The sequence below is a fragment of the Pseudopodoces humilis genome, chromosome 10 (assembly GCF_049639895.1).
Source record: "Pseudopodoces humilis isolate 2021_Gansu_Grassland_sample_001 chromosome 10, ASM4963989v1, whole genome shotgun sequence".
NCBI lineage: Eukaryota > Metazoa > Chordata > Aves > Passeriformes > Paridae > Pseudopodoces > Pseudopodoces humilis.
In genome coordinates, this window is record NC_142209.1 from 22,700,880 (window position 1) to 22,722,186 (window position 21,307).

Consider the following 21,307-nt stretch of genomic DNA (forward strand, 5'->3'; position numbering starts at 1 on the left):
TTGGATAGGCCAGGAAGGGCTGGCTGCTGCAGGGAAGGAGGAGAGCATTGCCTGAACTTCACTGTCTTGTCCAGGGATCTGACCTTTTTTCCTTCTGCTGGGGCCTTGTCACAGCTGGGGCTGTGTTTTGTTCATTCAAGGCTGAGCCTGAAGTGGGTTCTGATAGTGCCTCCCTCAGCTTTGAGCAGCCTAAAGATGGTGGGGAAGGCTGATAAAGAAAGCTTTGTAACATCCTGGGCTTCATTGCTGTGTGTTTTTATCTCTGCTTGACCTCCACTTTACACCCAGGAGCAGGGGCAAGGCTGTCTCCTGAGCCAGCTTCAGTACCGAGGTGGGGCTGGGACCCTGCCCTGGGATGTGAACGTACAAAAAAAGGCCAAGAAGTGAAGAGCAATGAGCTGAAGCCTTTTATTGAACTTGTAGCACAAGGCCTCTGACACTTTGGAAAGCTGGCTGTGGCTTTTGCTGGCTCCCAGAGCTGAGCTGTGTAGGCCCTGGGTTAGGCTTTCCCTACAGAGGGCTGCATGTAGGGATGTGCCTGAGGGCATGGAATTTGTGCCCCTCTGTCCTCTGCCTGTCCCCAATCCACCATTGTGAGCAGGAGTGTTAACCACTCTTCTGGCTGTGGGCTCTGTCCTGAGCTGGAGGTTGAGCTGTGTAACTCAGTTTGCCACTGGGTTTGCCTGTCCTTTTCCTGCTGAAATGCCCAGAGCCTCTTTGGTCTCAGCAGTGATCCTGTACACTTCCACCCACCCTAGCACTGTGGGATGGGATCCTGGTACCAACCTACAGCTGGTCCCTAAACCCATCTCTGCAGCTCAAACACAGATTTTGCCATCCCTTCATCACCCTAGTAGTTACTGAAGTCCCATTTTGCCACTGAGGATGGTGGAGGAGGTGGCAAGGCTGTCCAGTGGGGCCATGGCCTATTCCTGGCTCACCTTCTGGGAGCCCTGTTTTGTGCTGGGGGTTCTTGAGCAGGGGGAGGGTCCTCCAGCGCCACAAAGGGCGTGAAGGGGAATCCAGGGGCCGCATGAGTTGCGGGCCTGCCAGGCCTCAGTGCTGGCCGGGGGTGCTCCTGGGAAAGGAAAAAAGTGATGTCAAGGAGAGGAGAGTCCTGACAGGCTGGGAGCTGCCTGGTTATTCCCTCACGTGTGTCATTGGGTGTGCAGAGCAAATCACACCCCTGGTCCAGCACTGGTGGGGACTCACTTCCTGCCCCAGTGGCTCTATCCCCAAGTGCAGCAATGGGAACTGTTCCCCATGTCCCCAGGCTTGCACCTTCACACCCATCATCCCATCTCAGCTTGCAGCCCAATCCCAACTCCCCTCTCCTTGGAGAGCTGGCAATCACCCTGGGCTGAGGCTCTTACCATGAAAAGTTCTGGCATGGCCAGGGCTGGTGGCAGTGGTGGGGCTATAGGGTGAGGGAAGACAGGAGTGTGTGGCCATGGTCTCGTCTGCTCTGCATGGCATCGCAGCATTCCCACCTCTGCCTGAAGCCGGGACAGTTCCTCCGTGTGCTGCTGGGCTGCCCGCGAGCCTGGGCAACAGGATTTTGTCACCTTGGGGTTTACAGCAGCCATTTTCCTCACCAGGCCCATGTTCAGGGCACCAGGGGCCCGGGACTCTCCTTGCTCTCTGCAGAGAGCCCAGCCAGAGCTGCAGCCCCCCTCCACTTGCCCATATTTCCAGGAGCCGTGTCCAGCCCAGGGTTCTGATGCTGCAGACACAGAAGCAGATACGGGACCCATCACTTACCAGCATCTGCTCTCCTCTCCCTCCTGACCTTCAGTGCCAACAGTTCATCTTCCAGACGCCGGTTCTCCAGCTCCAAGGCCAGCAGTGCCGTATCCAGACCGTGTGTGCCAGTGCTGGGAGGCTCTGCAGGCACAGCCGGGGGTGCCTCAGGTGCTGGCTGTGGGGCCCCGGTCCCTGTGGGGGGACGGGCCTGGGCCTGGTGTTGGCGCTTACCCATCCGCCCGCCCCTGCGCAGCCCCGTGGCTCCTTTCTCCAGCACCGTGGCCTCCAGCTGGAGGTGGAGAAGCTGGTCCAGGATGGCCGGGTCGTGTCCCCCGGAGCTCAGGTAGGACAGTTGCAGCGCCCTGCCGGAGCCCCGGATCAGACACCGCAGGGCACGGCCGGGAGCTCCGCTCGGAGCCGCCATGGCCCACAGACCCTCACCTGGCCTCGGCCGTGAGCGGCCCCGCGGGCGGCGGGAGTGTGTCGAGGCGGAGGCTGGCCCTGGGGAGGAGATGGGCACATGGGGGGTGAGGGAGCCAACAGGCCCCTTGGTGGAGAGCACCCCACAGGGCCAAGGCTCTGTGCTGTGACCCCTCAGGCCAGGGCTCACCTGTGCTGTGCTATTCGGACCTGTCCGGCCTGGTCTCGCGGGCCTTGGCTCAGCTCGGGCTCCCCCTGCTCGGGATCGGGGCCCGGAGGTGCCCCAGTCCCCAGCGTCGCCAGCCGCCGGCACAGCCCTGAAGGACAGTGAGGGGCCGGGGGCTCAGCACTCACAGCCCCACTCTCGGGGGGTTACTGCAGCCCACACGTGCCTCCCCATCGCCCCAAAAGAGCTGCCAGTGCCTACCCTCTCTCTGTCGCTCCAGCTGCTGGGTCCTGGCCCGGATCTCGGCCACCTGGCGTTCGTGGGCTTCCAGCAGCTCCTGCGGCGGCTGCCGCTGCCTCTGCAGTGGGAGCGGCTGCCGGGGGGGCTCTCCCTGCGGCACACGGGTTTCACCGGGAAGGGGGAGCTGGACCCGCAGTCCTGGGGAGCTGTAGGGCTGCCGATGCCCACCCTGGCATTTGGGATTCACCGTACCTCCACTGGCAGCCTCCTAGAAGTGGGGTGGGCCTTGCGGAGCAGGGCCCTCTCGCGGGGGGTGAGCACGTCCCCCAGGGGAGCTCCATGTCCCCGCCCTGGTCCCCGCTGTCCCCGCACAGCTGGTGGGACCCCACGAAGCACAAAGTGATGGCGTGGCTCAGTGTCGTCCGTATTTTGGGACACCCCGACCTCACAGACACAAAGGGAAGAAAAAGGTGACACTCCCAAACTCCCCTCACTTAATGACATACTTTTTCTGGTTTTGGCATAGTAAGCACCAAGGGCTGGCTGTGTGGTGAAGGGATGGAAGGATGGATGCCTACCCCAGCTCAGATCAAGCTGCATCCAGGATGTGATGCCCTGTTTCACAGCCCAGCACCTGTCCCCTGTCTCTGTCCCCTCCCTCCTACCCGTCTCCATTCTGTGCCAGACCCAGCTCCACACTACCGAGACGTCCTGTGGTTTCCTTGCCGAATCCTGTGCTCCCTCCATCGGCAGAGGGTCTCCCCCATGGAGGCAGGAGCTGCTGGTTGCCGTGGGCCCGAGGCACAGCTTCTCCAGGTGCACCCGCAGCAGCGGTTGGGATCTGAACGCCAAGCGGCAGCGGGGGCAGAGGAAGGCGCCCATGTCCAACACCCTGGAAAGCAGAGTGGGTGGAATCACTCGGGGGGGCCACCCTGACAGGGAGAGGGGGTCCCCCTGCGGGACTGACACCGCGGGACGGGCTGGAAGCGTGCACAGACCTGCTGGCGACGGTGGCTGCAGTGTTTGAAGCCACTGTTGCTATGCTGGACTCTGGGCTGGGCAGGGAGGGCCGCACCCCCAGCCCTGGACATTCCCACTGCTTACCATGGGCTCTGGAATGGGGAAAAAAATGTCGCTGAGCCACCTGAGCAATCCACAGAAAACAAGATGAGGGAGGCCCTGCTGTCCTGTGTCCCTCTGTGGTTCCAGAGTGCTCGCTGACAGGCGTGCTGGCCCTGGGACTGCCCAGGAGTGCCTCCTGCCCACCTTGCAGCAGCTCCCACTTAGCTGCTCCTTAGCAGACTTCAAGTTAAGGGGCAACCTCCACACAGAGGTGAAACAGCTACTTCTGCCCTTTCTTGCCACAGGGGTCTAGGCCCTGCCTTTGTTCCCAAAAAACTCCCTGCATTCCATCCTTGCACCCACTTCAGCTCTGCTTGGCAAGTGCCTACAAGCTTTCCCCCTCACCTCATTGCCAGCGGTACCCGTCATGGACTCATGATTTGCTCAGGACAAAGCTGCTATTTCATGGATGGGGACTTGCCCCACCAGGGTCACCCAGGGGCTGCCACTGCCACTTCAAAAGCTTCATCGATGTTTAAACCCTGCACAGTCCACAGGAGGGTCAGGGCACAACATCTGGTATGAAGCACAAGGAATTCCTGGCACACACAGGCCAAGCCGTACTGTTCAGGGCAGGCCAGTCTCACTCCACAGTGCTCAGCAATCCAATTCCCCCATTCCAAGTGGCTGTCAGCACAGATCTGAGGTGAAGTGGTTTTAAATTTACCCTGTTTCTTGAGATCAGTGCACACAGATCTGCATAACTTGGATCAAAATGGATGTAGAAAGCTAAACTTTTAAAAAATGGATAAGCTCTTTCAGACAACAGCAGCGTTTAAATATTCAGAAGGAACAAGATGGTTTGTGCAAAGTAACACAGGAGCCCCAGCACTTCCCCAAGCATTCCCCAGCAGCCTCAGCCCCTGGACCCCAGTTTCCAGAGCACAGGGATGAAGAAATGCCCCACCGCCCCTCTCCACTGGGGTTCACCAAAGCCAGCAGGAGGCACAGGTAACAGAGTTACACCTGGTAATACTGAGCAGGTGCCCTTGAATCCTGATGCAAAGATTCAGGGCTAAACATTACCATTTTCTTACACCTCTATCCTCTCTGACTGGCCAGGAGTGGATCAAGAACACACAGGCCCAACCTTGGGACAAACCCCCTCAGGTCAGCAAGACCAGGCTTTGTGTGACTCCATCCAACCCCCCTGTAAACAGGGCACAACCCCAGAGCACTTTGCAATCCAAAACAAGCTGAACTTACACCAGACACTAAAATAGCTTAGGCCACAACTGAGTTGTTTGTAAAATTCTTTTTAATCTAATAGAAATGTTTTCATGAATTTTTAAAAAAGATTTCAATGAAAACAGCTTTGGATTCAGACATTCCCTTGCCACGTTGTGAACATAAACAGCAGCATTGCACTAGGAACAAGTGACACCGACCGGTCGAGCTTCACCGTTTTGTATGAAGCGGAAAAAAAAGCAAACTGCTTTAGTAGAAGATAATTTTGAATTATTTTCTTTAAAAAAAATCCCCAAACATGGACTGTCATCTCAGCATTGTTCTCCCTCTCCCTTCTTAAAGGAAGAGTTCACTTCCTGCAGTCTGAGCACTACAACAATGTTTGCCAAGTGGAAAAATAGAGCGGGAGAAGAAACTGTTTATCCCCAGTGCTACTGAACCCCCAAAGTTGCAGGTCCCTTAGAGGAAAGCTCTTCTTACATAAGAAAGACAATTAGAATTGGCAAACTGATGCAAAATATTTATTCCAAGTTAGTTATTTTTGATGCAGTAGTTTTTCCCCCTCATACAGACTCAATGTGATAGTCACTTTTTAAAATCTGTAAATAATGTTATCAAAATAATCTTAATCTTTGAAATCTCACAAAAAATTTATATTTTACAATCCACCCTGAATATCAAGGCTGCAAGAAGAACACAAACAATTCCTATATCCAAATATTTTACAGCTGTACCCAAAAAAAAAAAGAAAACCACAAACGCCTGGTTAAGTGATGAAGCTCCCCGAGCCGCCAAAAAAAATAAAATAAAATAAAATATTCATGTTATTAGCATTAATTTAACATAATTAGAACTTCAAAAGCCATTTTGTCATCGACAATGATTGTTTTAGCACACCGTTACCGCGCGCTGGGCAATGCGGCGGCACTGTTAGAAGCTTGTTGTTGCAGAGATCAGTCAGCCACTTGTGTCCTGCTCACACGACTGAACTTGTGCACTGCCCCACAAGGGATTTTTGTCAAAATTTGCTAGCTGCACAAACTTCTAGTAAGCATTAGGGCAAAACCAAAAGAAAAAGCTAAAGAAGCCAATTTCTCTCTTCTTTGGGATACAATTATTTCCCTTGTGCATGAAGTATCAACAACAAAAGAAAAAACTGAACAGACTGGAGACAGAATAAACTCTGTTTAGTTTATACAACCCCAAACACGTGTTGAACTATGAACTGAGTTTATTGGGTTGGTTTTATTTTTTTTAATTTTATTGTGCCCAGTTTCAGGCATCGTCATCTGACGTTTCACTGCTACTTGTTTCTGTGTCTGAGTCCTCAATCTTTGTCTTAAAAGTGCTTCCCCAGTGGAACAACAGGCTGGAGCCGCGGCCCTGAAGAAATCCATTCTTCCCAAATCCGTTTCTTCTTCGCTGTAGGAATGAAATTAAGTTTTAAAACAAGTAAAAGTGTGGAGAGTAACTGTTACCAGCTCTCTGTGGAGATGAACGCCACATTTAACTGTGTATACACACACGGATGATGCAGAATCATCCATTCTGTTACAGTCTTGCTTAAATGCTTGGTCCTTTTGAACACCCTTAAGAACAAGCCCTTGAGAAAGGAGAGGGAGAAGAGCAGTCACAGGTAGCAAGAGCTGTAAACATACCTGCTCTGATTTAATCTGAAACTCTTTGAGCTCATCCTCTGTGAGGGGAAGGTAGTTTTCATCATTTTCAGGATATTCCTGCCATCCCATTTCTTTCAATAACCTGATTGTGGAGAAAATAAAAGGGGCATGGGAACCAAAGCAAGGGAACAATAGCAAAGGAAGGAACACTTTGTCCATGAAAAATAAGGTTTTGTAGTAAATTACTCCAAATTCACCAGGGAATCCTCTCTATCACAGACCACTTCAACAATCCTTTGTGTTTACCCACCATTTTTCAATGTCTTTTACAAATATTTAACCATCAGCAGACCTGTATAATGGGTCTGGTGGAAGGCAGGGATTTGAAATTCTAACTCAAGGACACTGAAGGAGGACATGAGGCAACCAAACCAGTATCACAGCTCAGAATCTCCTAAACCATACTATCTGCTTGCACCAGATGCTCACACTGCTTATTCATTGATGTGAGATACAGCCTGAGATACCAGGTAAATATTTTCTTAACTCTCCTCCACTTTTACAGCATGTAAAGCAGCACTGGAGTATTCTAAGCGCAAACAAACTGTGGTGTGTGTCTTCAAACCATTACATTTAGGACAGCTGCTTGCAAATTAACCAGAATCACCCTTGGTTCATGCTGACTCCCAATGTGGGCAGATAAGTATCTCTAGGCAGCACTGATACACAGGGATGTGGCATTAAAAAAGCACTGGAATTTAATTACAGACCTTGGCAAAGCCTTGGTTCACCTGTAATTGGTGTCTTGTTTTACTTTCAATAAGACCCCACCCAGTCCAGCACTAGTCACAAAGCCCCAAAACCTCCTTCTCCATACACACAGCTACTGCTGCTTCCCAAAAATAGAATTTTCTTCAAAAGTGTTTCCTTCTCCTCACACAGCCCAAGAATTCACCCTCCTTTACTCCAATCACTTTATTCTGCCATTTACTCACCTGTGTTCTGCTTCCAGTGAATGGGAGAGGTTTTCCCCCTCCTCCGGCAAAGGAAGAGAAAGGCCATTCTGATGGCAGTTCTCTTCCCAGTTTTCCTTTGGTTCTGGTGTGCTGTTGCTCTCCATCTGAAGAAATATAAAACCATCAAAGTGTGCTTGCACAGACCATGCCAACAGCACAGTTCCAAGTGCAAGCTTCTGCCTTTGAAAGTCCAGCCAAGCCTTTCACCTTGAGCCAGTGTTTTTTACAGAACCTGCAGCAATGTGTACCTGGCTGTGACAGGACAACACAGGATGAAGGATGCTGGTGGCCTGCGCTGCTGCGCCAAGGGAGTGAATGCTGGCATTGCAAAGCCATCACCAGCAGCTCGGAGTGACAGCAAGAAAACTATGAGAATTAAATGCTCATATGAACACACTTGACATACACATTAAGGCACAGATATATGCATCTGGGGGTCTGGTCTGAGCTTCTGAGGCTTGAGCCACATTCCTGCACCTTTCACAAGCACAAAATTCTACTTTTCTGTTGAATCAGTTTGACAGGGAAGTTGGAAAGCAACTTAAGATGTTAAAATATGATACTGTTCCTCTTCTTAGAGAATCCTTGCAAAAAATCTAGATTACCTTAAACATCTATAACCTTCCTTTCCACCTCATTTACTACTTATCCACTTACATTCCACTTTGCTACACATCTCCCTCCATCACTGCTGTGCACTATTTCCACTGGCATGTGTGCCAGACCAGTGGGAGTCATTCCCTTCCTCTTCCAGAGCCTGAATTACATACACTGCTCAGGACTTTTTCAGCCCCAACTCCTTCAATAATAATGATCATATATACAGCAAGGACAGTGATCTTACATCATCCAGCTTGTCACATTCCCTGTTTTCTGCTATCTCCCCATTTCTATCATCCTTCAGTGCCTTCAGGAATTCGCTCTTTTTATCAGTGGTCCGGCGCATCAGCTTCGTCAGGCGCGAGGAGCAGATCTCAATGGGAGGGGTGGTGCTGGAAGGACTCTGCACAGGGAGGGAGAACACAGAAATCAAACTGCACTGCTGCAAACCTGAGGCCTCTTCAGTGGCTGTGCTTACACCTTTCAAACACTCATCAGTTCTTTGGGTGTTCTTAACCCCTCAAAAAACCACAACCTAATGTCAAATTCCCATCAAAATACTAATGTGTCCTGCACATTCACTTCCCTTATTATTATCAACTCAATTCCTTTTCTTCCCCTAGGAGTCAATTCATAGTCATGAATATGTTTGTTTCTTTGTAATGTAACTCAAGCAAGCTGCAGCTTACAACAAATAAGCTACACAGCTTACTATGCTCTGCAATAATAACAACAGAGTTTTAGGGCAAAAAACTTCATGCAGGATTCCTCTCCTACAAAAATCAGCAAATTAAACAAATCAGACTCAGTTCAAATTTGCATTTTAAGTCATCCTGACAGACTCCACCCTGAAATTAAGCTATGGGGAGGTAATCTCCTTTCAGGGAGTGGTCACATCCTTAACTAACCACAACCGGGTGCAGAACAGGCAGCCACAGCCTTGGAATCCTCCCCTGGAGAGAATGCTGCCAGCTGCTGGCTCTGTACACTCAGCCCAGATGGTTCAGTGTGGAAGCAGACACGGACAACCCTGGAGCCTGTGGGAAATCTGCTCACCTCAGTGCATGAACACAAGGAAACCTCCTGTGCTCTTCCACAATGTTTAAGTTTCATTAATAATCTGGAGTCTGTGAACCAGGCCCACTGGCTGTACTGGCCATGATCCTGCAATAGGAGCATTGCTAACCAAGGTGAGCTTTCAATTTTATCTGTTCCATGTTTTGACTGGGCACATAAAAGGAATCTAAGAACCTGTTATGGCAAAGTTTCCAGTACCTTAACCTCCTGATGGAGTTCATGTTTGACTACTCTAAAACAATGAGGAATTTAATCATTATTATGGAGAACTGACATGAGAATCTTGCATGTAAAACTACTCTTTTTCTTCATGTACGTACTTTGATTTTTAAAAAAATCAATTATTAAACCAGTAAAATTTCCTGAAGTTTGTAGTGTTTTTCTCCCCACACACTTTTTTAAGCTGCAGGGGAAGGTTGCAAATTCACGCTCTTCAAAATCAACCTCCCGTGCCAAAAATTTTTATCACACTCAGTGCTCTGAGCAAAGATCAAGGGAACTAGACCAAAAACAAGGCAGCAACTGCTGCTTATATTTCTAATGGCTGTTGCATGTGAAACACTGGTGTGAAATAATGCCTGAAAGGAAATGCAGCCTGGCAGTAATTTCTCAGGCAGACCTTTCAGATTTTGCCTAATTCAACACAGTAAGAAATAAATCAGCAGTTGTAACAGACCAAACGGGTGACTGCAAATATCAGGATAAAAAGCTGACACAAGAGTGAAATTAAGCTCTCAACATAACTTAGTTTGACTGCAGTGAGAGAAGGTAACAATGAACAAAGGAGACTAAAATTAGATGTCTTCTGGTAATCTGAAATACTCAACTGGAACTCTTTGCTAGTGGCTGTTTTGATCTCTAATAAACTACTGAGGTACTAAAACTTAATTTCTACACATCAGGGGAAGACATTTACAGCTAAAGTTTAGAAACAACATATTTCTGAAAGAGAATTCATTTCACCTCAATTCTGGCTTTATGCATAACTTTCTATAGAAGAGTTATGTTTTACAAAACATTCTTGTTTATCACTAAAATAGTAAACTGGCATCTCTTCTAAAGGAAGCTTAGCCCTTTGACTGAAGCATCAAGGCATCTCAGTTTTTTGGTGTTGCTTTTTTTTGGGTGTTTGGCATTTTATGAATGAGAATACTAGGCATCACCTCAGATTTGTTCTGATGTCTGTCTGTGTAACATGGATGGGTACTCTTACAGAAAAGTAACCCTGAATTCATTTTAAGAACTCAGGCTGTATTGTAACTTGGTTGCCTTAGACTGGCTTGTGGGGACAGAGCCAGTGCTAGTTGGCACCCTTTTAGTTTCCAACACACTCTTGTCTCTTATGAATAAAGGTGCTATTTTTACCACTTCTGCAGGAAGTGCATTAGCCCCTTCCAAAAACAAAAAGCCAGAGACTATGTGTAGTAGTCCTGGAGAACCAGGATTGCAGTACTATCTGCTGGCCACAGACCTGTGTTTTCACATTGTAAATCTCCAATAGATTCAAAGGAAAACATACTATAAGTGTCCAGTTTAGCTGGAAGGAATTTTTAAGCCCTTTATGTTTAGCTCTCAGGTTGGTACCAAACATCTTCACTGACTGGAGTTTCACAGTAGACCTTGAGGGCTGGTAAAGGAAACACTTGCACTATTCCTGTACGATACAACGTGAATGCCTGTTTAAGTTTACATATTTACACTGTCCATACTGTGCTGTGCATTACACAAAAGGAAGGCTGTCAGCAGCACAAAGAACTTGGATCTAAAGAGAGAGAAAAGCAAGGTAAGGGAAAGGAACAACACTTTTTGTCAAAGTGATAGGTGCCTGCTTATTAACTACTGCTTTAATGACTGCTTGCACACTCAGCTGTGGCTGAAGCAGAAAAGCGCAGGATGCTGAAAAGTAAAGTCTTCAAAGCAGAGAACCATAAAGATGACAAGGCCTTATTTTAGAATTAATGTCTATAACGGAAGAAGACAAGTGCACCTCTAGAAAAATCCCCCAATTCTACAGTTAAAACAAGCTAATTTCAGATGTTGCGAATCATTATTTATAGAATGACAAAATCATAAAGGTTGGAAAAGACTTCAAGATCATCAAGTTGAACCTGGAAAGAGCAGCTGCATTGGCCAGGAATTTATCACAGTCTGTTCTATTTTTGTTCTTTTTTTCTTGTGCTCCGTCACAGTTATTGCTGAAATATTAAGAGATTTGTATTTCAGGGTTCTCTCTATACTTCAGACCAAAACTAGGGGCAAGTCAGTTTCCATCTCAGCAGATTACCTCCTTCCAACATCAAAATTAAAAACAGATACTGTAGCTGAAAAGTCATACATACACATGTTAAACTCCTTCAACACCCCTCAGAACTCAGTGCTTGTGTAGTTGTTCTAGAGAAAGGAAATTAGGCAGATCACCTTCCTTCCCCTTCCTTTCCTGTACTGAAAAACATCACGGGAATCAATCTGCCTACCTCTTCATATCAGTTCTTGGCATCTGCACTCCCGTAACACCAAGCTGACATATGTCTTGTTACACAACACCATTTAAAGCATTAGTACTTTTTTTTTTTAACTGGAAGAAAATTCTAATACAGCTGAACAAACACCAATGGCTTTACAGCCAGATAAACCCCATTTCTATTTCTTTTAGATGTGGCAGAATGTGCTAAGAATGTACAAGTGAGTCATCCCTCAAGGATGCAAAGGTAGGTACCACATGCAGAGAGAGCCTTATGTTTATGCTATAAAAAAAAAAATCTCCCACTTATCCCTTATCCCAACCCTTACCTCTTTGGGAGAGGTAAGGACTGAGCCACTTGCCAGTACCGCTGGTTTGGTTACAGACACTGGACTGGTAAAGGCAGAGTCACGGGTGGAGGACAGCGAGCCTGGTTTATGTTCACTTCTGTTGGCTTTCCATGGGCTTGGCTGTATTGAAGAAAACACAAAATAGAGGGCAGTAAATGGTAAGGCATGAGGTGGTGTTGCTTGCAAGTATTGAAATAAATAAACAACATTATGCTGTATGGATTTTCTTCACTTTTCAAGAACAGTGTCAATAGGTTTATTTCAACACCCATCGTTTTTCCCTTGGCATCTTCTGTTTTCCCCAAATCACACACAATTCTGGTTCCTGGGCACCACCCTTCAGTAAAATACCATTAAGAGCTCAGAGAAAATCCAGCATTGCCCTTCATTAATTGGAATCACCACTGTGTAATGCAATTCATCTTAGAGGTACCCACAGATGGGAAATAAAAAAAGAAATCCCAATTAAAATGACATTTCTTAGGGGAACACTGCATGCTACAATCACTTGACAGGACTTCCTGTGTGAGGAAGATTATCATACAATAGTTTTGTTCAGAGTGAGAATGAAAATTATTTATTTCCTAGGGCTCTGAAAGTGTCCATCATTGCACCAAATTAGCAACAATAACAAGAAAAAGAAGCAAAAGCAGCCACTTTATTACAGTGCAGGATCACTTGCTGTTTTGCCCTGGATACTCTCTGCAGTATCCCTTTGAATACACTGGCCATTTGGCTGAAGAGCAAAGACTTCAAGATAAGTTCTTGTTACTTGGAATGTTGTTCTTGAAGCTCTCTTATCAGTCAGGGACAAACACTGTGAAGTGAGAGTTTTTACAAAAACAATCCTAAGAGGAAACCTGTACCAAGTAGCACTAGCAGGACACTGTCAGAACATTGAAACATACAGGTTCTTCCTTAAACCCACTGGATTTCTGAAGCTAGCTTCATGTCTCTAGTAAAATAATTCATGCACAAATGAGATTCAGTTAAATCTGGGATGCAACAGATCTTGTAATCTGCCAGCAATGAGAACAGAGGCATTATTTCAGTATGTTGTCACTGTGCACTGGGTTCTTCTACCAATTTTTTTAAAAAATGCATTGCATGGAGAGGCCATCAGATTTACTCTTCCACTCTTAAAAATGAGCATCCCACCCTATCAAATAGATTCCATGGCATTCATAGCACACATTAAAAACATGCCCTTCAAACCTCAGAAATATCCTGATCTGCACAATATTTATTGCGTGTACTAAAATAAGGGTGCAGTATGACTGACAAAGTTTCTCTTCACAGCTCCAGGGTTGCACTGTTCCATTTCCAGCTCTCAGCTGCCCAGTGCTGCTCTCCAGCCTTCCACAAAGGGGCAGCTCGCAGCTCAGAGAGGTCCAAAGACAGACCCCTATTGCTTTCCCTGGGTGGCTGAGTGTGACCTTCACGGATTGCTTGATTGTGAACTATCAGCCATCTCCATCAGCCAGAAAGAACACACTTGTTTCACTGCCACCAGTTCTCTTCCTTTCTGAACTGCTCAGAACTTAACAAAAGCATTTTTCATTCAGTTTTCCTGTGACACCTTTCCAATACTGCTGACTTCGTGGAAAGGAATGTTTTGACACCTATACTACTTTATGCACTACAATTCCTGGGTAACTTCTAGAAGTCTCCAGGCTAATGCATCCTACCACAGCTGCTTTAAGGCTGTGACTTTAAAAAGACATCAATGCACACAGCTTTTCTGGCTAAGCATATGCTGATAGCCCACCTTTTGGTATTGCTAATGGTCACCATTCATTAACAAAAGCACTGTTGATGACATCAGCAGATAATTCTTCCCACTGCAACCCTGCCAGGGAAGAATATCACACTTCCCCAGTAATCACCACCTCAGTAAGTAAACACTTGGAAATCAGCAGCTAAATCACTAAGTACATATTTATAGCCTGCTTAATGTGACTGATCTCTTGAGCTACATATCAAAAATTATTACATTTTCCAATAGCCAAAGAACATTTCCTTTGTTACCAGTACTGCAATATTTCAGGTATAAATCAAGGGGTAATCCAGGCCTACTGGACTCACTGAAGTAAAAACTTAAAAGAAATTTAGACAGGTACAACTACATATTGCCATAATCTCTGATTTAAATACAGATAAACAATCTGGAATGCAAATTAACTAAATAACATGTAAAGCAAGCTAAATAAAAACCTTACCACTATTTTTAATAGATGCTGAACCTTCAGATCATAGTCATTTTATTCCAAGTGTGAGCACTGAATAATGTATTCTTTTTATCTGGAGAATCAAAACCTACATAGTCTAATTTCAGAACTTGGTTAGGAGAAGCTTCAAGAGCAGCTCTCCTTGACTGAATTAATGAAAAACCTCTGTCCACGGGCTTCAGAAGCAGCTACAACAAATGCAATGGTAATTGCACAGCAAGCTGCAAGGAACAACTTGCTGTGCAATTACTGTTGCACTTGTAGCTGCTTCTAAAGCTGCTACATTAGCTAAGCAGATTTTTATGCCCAAATTCTGCACTGTCAAGCAACAGGTATATCATCACCTGCAGTAATGACACACATTACCTTAACTTTCAGAAGTGCATTTTCATCTCTCAGCCTCTACACTGGTACATGCATTGGTACAGCTTGGTACAGCATTAACTTTCAGACCTCAGAAATTATCTTTGCATACAACAGCCAGTTACACAGACAAGCTGTATGCATTGTGGTTCACTGAAATTCTGTTTGCTTTGAAGCCAGAGACAATCTAACAGGCTGGTCAGAAACTGTACCTCTGGCCTTTTGTTTCAAAGAACACACAAGACATCCACACTAAACCCAGGTCAGACTATATCTACATATGTATCAATCAAGCTGTAAAAGCAAAAATAAAAGCCACAGGAGGCTCTCATTAGAAGCTGCATTTTGTTTACCTACTCTAAACAAGAACTGAAAACTGTGTGTGGAATGAAAAACTCCTTATAAATAACCTTTTTACTGGGTCAATTTATCCCATCTTACCAAGAAGTAGATCAGTTGTCAAATTAAGTGTTTAGACAAGATTATTTGATAATAGTTTTAACCACTACAATTTTTTCTGTAGCTGGCAGAATTTAACCTGAATTAACAAAAATTTACAAAAGGGAAAGAAGCTCTAAACTTGCTTTCTTATGAAAAGAAACTGTGAGTCTCTTATTTTGCTTTTATCTTTGAAGTGTGTAAGAACTATCTACTGTAATCATAGGGAAGATTTTGTTGGAATGTTGCAGCCAGCATCAGTGATTAATATATTTTAGAATTCAAAGTATTTGGACATCTCTTTAAAGAATAACCTAGCTAACTTTTTTTTTTTACCTTTTAAAATACTTTCACTATCAATTATTCAAAATTTCTAAGGCCATCTATACATGTTGGTTCTCTGGAGAAATAGGCAAGATTAAACCTAGAACTAAGGAAAAATTATTTTTTTTTTAGCACTACTGTATTTCCTTCAGTAAAAGAACTATAGCACAAACCCCATGGCTTTTCCAGATTGTTTTTAAGGCTCAACTAAATTACACCTGAATTGCAGGATGTTGCAATCTAATCTGATCTCAGCCTCAATTGTTCTGGACACATCAAAGTATTGTAACCCAATAAAGATTTTTCAAGGTAGTCATGTGAACAGTTCAAGCACATAGCAACACACATTCCACCTCTCCAGCAGTGCTCATTTTGTCTTATTAAGATAAGGATTTGTCTAATGCATGAGGACACACCCATTCAAATAGACCACAGTGTAGTCACAGGTTAGTTCTTCTTATGGACAAACTGAAAGGCATTTTAACAGAACAACTTTAGTCGTAAATAGACCTCTACTGTAAAAGCCACTGCCTAGAAACTACTGGATTTCAACTCCTGCTACTTGTTGGGGCGTTGAGGCCTTTGATCTGCAGTTCATTAATTTGGTTGGAACCCCCTGTACCTTGGAAGGAGGAGCTGCAGGTTTAGGAACCAGATTTTTGTAGACACTTGGGACAATGGTTGTGGCTTTGTTGCCATTTGCCAGGTGAGAAATAGGTGATGTAAATGCAGCTGAGAAGGCGGCAGAAGGATCCTCTTTTGAAACCTTTTTGATGACCAGCATCTTGGTAGGTTGCTTGGCACTAGGGGGGTTTTCTGTAAAAACAAAACAAGAGATTCTGAAATAGATGTTCTGTTTCAGAACAGGTTCAGTACACTGCTTCAGTTCCTCCCTCTCCATCTTAGACACAGCATATCTGATTCTGAGGCCATCAGCTGCTCTTTCATTTCAGCTCTGAGAGAGGATACTGGATGTGGATATCTAAATACAATCTTTTCTAATCTAAACACAACAGCTCCCTTGATGCTGAAAGGAAAAACCTACAGTGGCATCAGTTAACAGCCTCGCACCATTCTACAGAAATCAGAACAGGTATGAGCATTTTTTTGAGCAACCATGGCTCAGCATTGTTAGTTCACTAACACATGAAAAAAAATTTACATAACTTATACCTCAAAAGACACATTGTTTTTACAAACAAGCATGGTTAAAGTTTCTTACACCAAATCAGCACATTTCCAGGAGCATAACAATTTAAAAAATACTAATAGTGTAAACAGATCAAAGCCCCATAAATGGTGTCACTAGGTTTTGAGCAGAACAACAGCTACCTGACAAACATGCAAAAAGAATGCAACCCAACAGTATTGCAAGAATCTTTTGCATTTGTACTATTTGCAGTATCTAACCCAACTAGATATTAACAAATCTGTGTTTAACTGCTAGAACTGGTACCTTGTTTCACTTTTTTTTTAAAGGCATAGGTTCAGTACATCTAATCTATGTACAGATAATAGACTACATCAGGATCAAAAGCAAGGCTGTTCTGAGTTTAAAAAATCAATTGAACTCAAACCACAGAACTTGGATTTGACAGCTTTGCCTGTATTTCCCCAATGCAGATCCCAAGTCAGGAACTAATGTCTAGTTCACTCCAATCTGCTTTGCCCTTCAAGTGATGTCTATGTGAAATTGTAACTGCAACACAACAGGAAGTGAACACAACAGTGACATTACTGCCACTGGCTGTTTTTTTATGAGAAGACAAGCACAGTTTCAAACAGACAAAAAGACCAAAAGATTAGATAAGATTATGGGAGGAAAACAACGAAGAACAGAAAGCAGCAAATTGTCTGCTTTGTTTAAATCTTTAAAATATTTTTGAGCGAAAAATCCAGCATTCAAACACTGGTTACAACTTTCTGCTCCATCATCAGCATTGTGTACAGTGACCTTTACCTACCCCATACTCCAGAAGGTGTCCCTAAAGGTTTGTTCTGGTTGTTTTGTCTTCCAGCTTCTGGATTCAAAGATGGCTGTAAAAAGACAATGTAAATGAATATATTGTTATATCACATATGACAAAAAAAATAATCAGTATTAACATTTTGTTTCCAGGAACCCAGGGTATAGGTAGATTTCTCTGAACAGCACCTGAAGTGGAAGAGAATGCCTTGCCACATGACATCTAAAAATCATGTTTGCCTTCTCCCTGGTTTCTGCTGTATTACCAATGGAACTACCAGAGGGTTCAGGCTAATTCCTCTAGTCTTCTACTATAATTAAGCAGATTCTACTGACCAGTACATGTATAAAAAAATTAGGTATTTAATCAGCAGCTCAAAAAATAAAACAGAATCCACATATCAGTATATGAAGATTCTATCCTAATTTAATTAACATTTTAATACAATAATTATGCATGAGCCAATTAAAAAAATTCCAATACTAGATTCATAATGTAAAGGAATATATTTACTGGCAAAAAAGCACTACATTTAAATTTGTATCGAACCTCAGAGTCCACTTTTTAGGACAAGAGTGTGCACAGACTCGGTGCTCTCTGCAGATTTACAAGGTATTCAGTTTCAGAATTCAACTTGGTGGAACAACTATAGACACGTCCAAGCTCAAAGTGAACTGAAGAAAATCTAAGCATTCAATGACAAGTGTTTCTGATTAGCTATTCCTCTTCCCTGTCCCAAATAACCTCAGTTCAAAATACAGCCATCTCTTTCCTCCTTTTAATGAATTCCTCGTATGTGAGTTACTATGGTGACAGCGTAACTCTCTAATAGTGAGCATCTGAAATAGTAGGTATTTCTGTTCAGTAAGAGTAAGGAAAAAATGTCACACCATAGCATAAATTCCAACCTCAGCCTCCAGAAACTCCTGTTAAAAGTGCTTCAATTTTTAGCTACAGGTCAGTTTTATAGCAGGGGTGCTCACACTTAGTCTAACAACCTGCTTTGCACACCTTTCAGCAGAAGTGTTGTCAGCCACACAGGCCTAACAGCTACACACTTAACCACAGCATACATCAGTTTCACCACTATGGCAAAGACAGTACAGGAGTTACTAAACAGAGCTTGCTGCTAGCCCATGTATGGTATATTCATCTTAAAAATGAGGGAAGTAATTAAGAGAAGAAACAGCCATGTAGTTGGGGAAGGCACTCATCAAGGCACTGAAGAGGAGAATTAAGTATGTGGAAGAAAGATTTAGACCAAGATAGACAAGAGATTGCATAGCTGCAATCATTGCAATATTTCTAGATTTCTACAGACTTCTGACAGTCAAAAAAAGCCTGAATTACAGTATTCTTGAGAAATCAGGTAGTAGAAATCCACACACAAGCTTTATCCCCACTCTCTAGCCGTTAACCGCCCTGTGATGCAGGCTCCTGCTCCAAGCAACAGCAGCTGAACAAAAGCATGCAATCACTTCCCAGGCCCTTCACTGAAAAAACACCAGCAGCTTAAATCAAACTGCCTCCTGTGGCAATTTAAGTGTAGGCTCTGGATTTTGGCTTGAAGCAGCTGTGGGTATTCATGTATTTCACTCTGACTTGTAAATTCCTGAGCAGAAGCCATCAAACTGCCACAAAAATTTCAGCTGTGAACAGCCTTCCAGAGACAAATGCTGAATGCTGAATAAAACAGCAAAAACCTCATGATGATGATACACCTGAGTGTGCAAAGTATCACCAGAACCTCTCATTACAAGAGGCAGCAAAGGCTTTAGCACTGAGGATGAAGACAGAGGAATTGCATTAGGGGAAAGGATAGTTACTAGAACCTTACAGAGGATATTCTCCTCATTACACTGGTCAAGAAAAGCCTAGAGACACCAAGAAATAGATGCAGAAAGAAAAACACATGGTCTGATAATATAACACCCTTCAGAGGTCAGGAGAAATAGAAATAAATTGAAAAGACAAAGCAGGAAAGGTGTGCATCTCTCAAAGCATTAGCATTAAGGAACATGGTAAAGATGAAAGTTCTAAGTCCAAGCACTGTTTGATAAAGTTTGAGAAACTAAAGATATTCCAGTAAAAATAGAGCCAGGATGTAAGAGACTATCATACTGATAATACCACATGAATCAAAATGCTGAATAAGAACAAAGTTGGTAAACTGGAGATGTTGATGGAAAAATGGCTCAAGAGAACCTGATCTACAGATTAACAGAGAGAGAGAGAGAGGAAAACATCTTTGATAATAGTGTTCCAGAAGATTCAAGGCAGTTGGTTGCAAAGGTCTGAGCTTGTCATGAACAAGCTTGGGAAGGTTATCACAAACACCAATGTATCAGAGTGAAGGAAAACAGGAAGACTGAAGCAGGCAGACTAAGGAGAAGCTGAAAAAGTGTATTTCTAGGAGCAAAAAAAAGGCTTTGTAAGCAAAGCCACAAATTTAATATAACTACTCTTCCTCTGTCACCTTACAGGTTTCACTGAAGACCTGGCTTGAATGTTAAAATGCCTTCAGTTCACAATAACCATTTGGCAAAACATATGAGCCAAGCCCCATAATCCAACAGGTCTTCAAGTCCTGAGGGCTCTGCGTACCATTCAGCATTCTATCAGTGCTGGAATAATTTTGTTAAATTTGTTGTGTCTCAAACACTGAGTGGAATGCAACTCTAGATCCTCACCATCTATCAATGCTAATACAAATGAGATCTGAAAAGCCATTTCTCACACCTTCCACTTCTAGTGGGAAGCTACACACTTACAAAGTCTTCCTCCTCAAACTGCAAATGCTCTTTATCTTCCTTCTTCTCCTCCCTGGATTCAACAGGCAGCTTTTCTTGAAAGGCGGAACTTTTCCGAGAATGGAAGTTGCCATTCCAGTGGCGATGAACTCCAGTTCCTCCTCCTCCACGCTGGCTCACACCATCATGGCCCCGTGAGGGACCATGCCAGCCAGGCTGACTGCCAGAAAGCCCAACATGAGCTCCTTTAGAAACACCAGAATCTACAGAATCATGGCGGAGAAGGGATGGCTGATGCCAGCAGTCTAAACAAAAGGAGATAAGGATGCAAATAAAAAAAAATCAACACAGTATGCAGAATACTGGAAATAACTCAGGTTGATTTTCTTGTTGTTCGGCCAGTGTTTACTAAGTAACTACTGAGGTGAACTTATTAAATAGTGTGTGATTATATCAGAAAACAAATCAAGCTACACAATGCACATATAGCTATTCTGAAAGCCTCTTAAGGTCTGAGCACACTGCACAGGAGAGTAGTACAACTTTTTCATAGGATGTTTTGAAAACGTGCAGTTTGGGAAAATGTTTCTGTTCTGCTGAATTCTTAATTCTGTATAGACTATTTCAAAATGTTTGCTCTCAGGCTGCATTCTGATCCTTCTTACTCACCTCCCGCAGTTCGGAGAGGCCCATTATTGAAAAATCCATCGGAAGAGTTGTGTCTCCTGCGGCTCACGCCAAAGCGGCCCTCTCCCCGTGGAAGATGCTCTCCATGTTTCTCAAAGGTGGCTGCAGGGGACTGCAGAAAGTAAAAAGTCATGTAATGAAGCACTCATTTGGACTCTCCAGGAGCCTGTCAGCCCAGCAGCGACATTTTGCTAATTGAAAAAACCACCAACCCCCACATTCTTGTATGAGTTTTCAATACAGCATCCATAACTGCATTGATTAGCCAGCAGTGCTGACGAGCCTGAATGCGATCACAAATACCCCTGTCTCACACAGAATCACAGAGAACCCAACACACTGATCTTACCCATGGTCAGAGCTGTGAAAGGAGCTAATCTGTGTTACTGTTACCTTGGTTGACTGTGGTGTTGAGAAGTTAAGCCAGGCAGGAACAAAGTCATGCTGCGCCATTTAGGTCCAGTGTCTCCCTTCAATAAAATGAGGCATCAAACCTCATGGCCAGGCTCTGTAAATGAAAAGAACTTTCCCTGTCATCTCATCCAAAC

General features: G+C 44.4%; 2 protein-coding genes across 2 annotated transcripts in view; both read right to left on the reverse strand.

Annotated features, from left to right (window-relative positions):
* Positions 1 to 440: 440 nt before the first annotated feature.
* On the reverse strand, positions 441 to 3,640 carry CCDC17 (coiled-coil domain containing 17). The gene is given in 7 exon segments (XM_088060085.1): positions 441 to 1,078; positions 1,374 to 1,543; positions 1,762 to 2,164; positions 2,167 to 2,290; positions 2,354 to 2,480; positions 2,591 to 2,720; positions 2,822 to 3,640. Coding segments are annotated over 7 exon segments (1,725 nt in total). The 5' UTR covers positions 3,452 to 3,640; the 3' UTR covers positions 441 to 937.
* Positions 3,641 to 5,378: 1,738 nt separating this feature from the next.
* GPBP1L1 (GC-rich promoter binding protein 1 like 1) overlaps positions 5,379 to 21,307 on the reverse strand; it is a 32,048-nt gene continuing 16,119 nt past the window's right edge. The window contains exons 3-12 of the mRNA XM_005521114.2: positions 21,153 to 21,267; positions 20,742 to 20,871; positions 20,094 to 20,377; positions 17,320 to 17,392; positions 15,978 to 16,171; positions 11,982 to 12,122; positions 8,359 to 8,517; positions 7,494 to 7,618; positions 6,538 to 6,640; positions 5,379 to 6,301 (exon numbers count right to left, since the gene is read on the reverse strand). Of these exons, the coding sequence (XP_005521171.2) occupies positions 6,155 to 6,301; positions 6,538 to 6,640; positions 7,494 to 7,618; positions 8,359 to 8,517; positions 11,982 to 12,122; positions 15,978 to 16,171; positions 17,320 to 17,392; positions 20,094 to 20,377; positions 20,742 to 20,871; positions 21,153 to 21,212 (1,416 nt within the window). The 5' untranslated portion in view covers positions 21,213 to 21,267 and the 3' untranslated portion in view covers positions 5,379 to 6,154. The remainder of the gene's footprint in view (positions 6,302 to 6,537; positions 6,641 to 7,493; positions 7,619 to 8,358; positions 8,518 to 11,981; positions 12,123 to 15,977; positions 16,172 to 17,319; positions 17,393 to 20,093; positions 20,378 to 20,741; positions 20,872 to 21,152; positions 21,268 to 21,307) is intronic.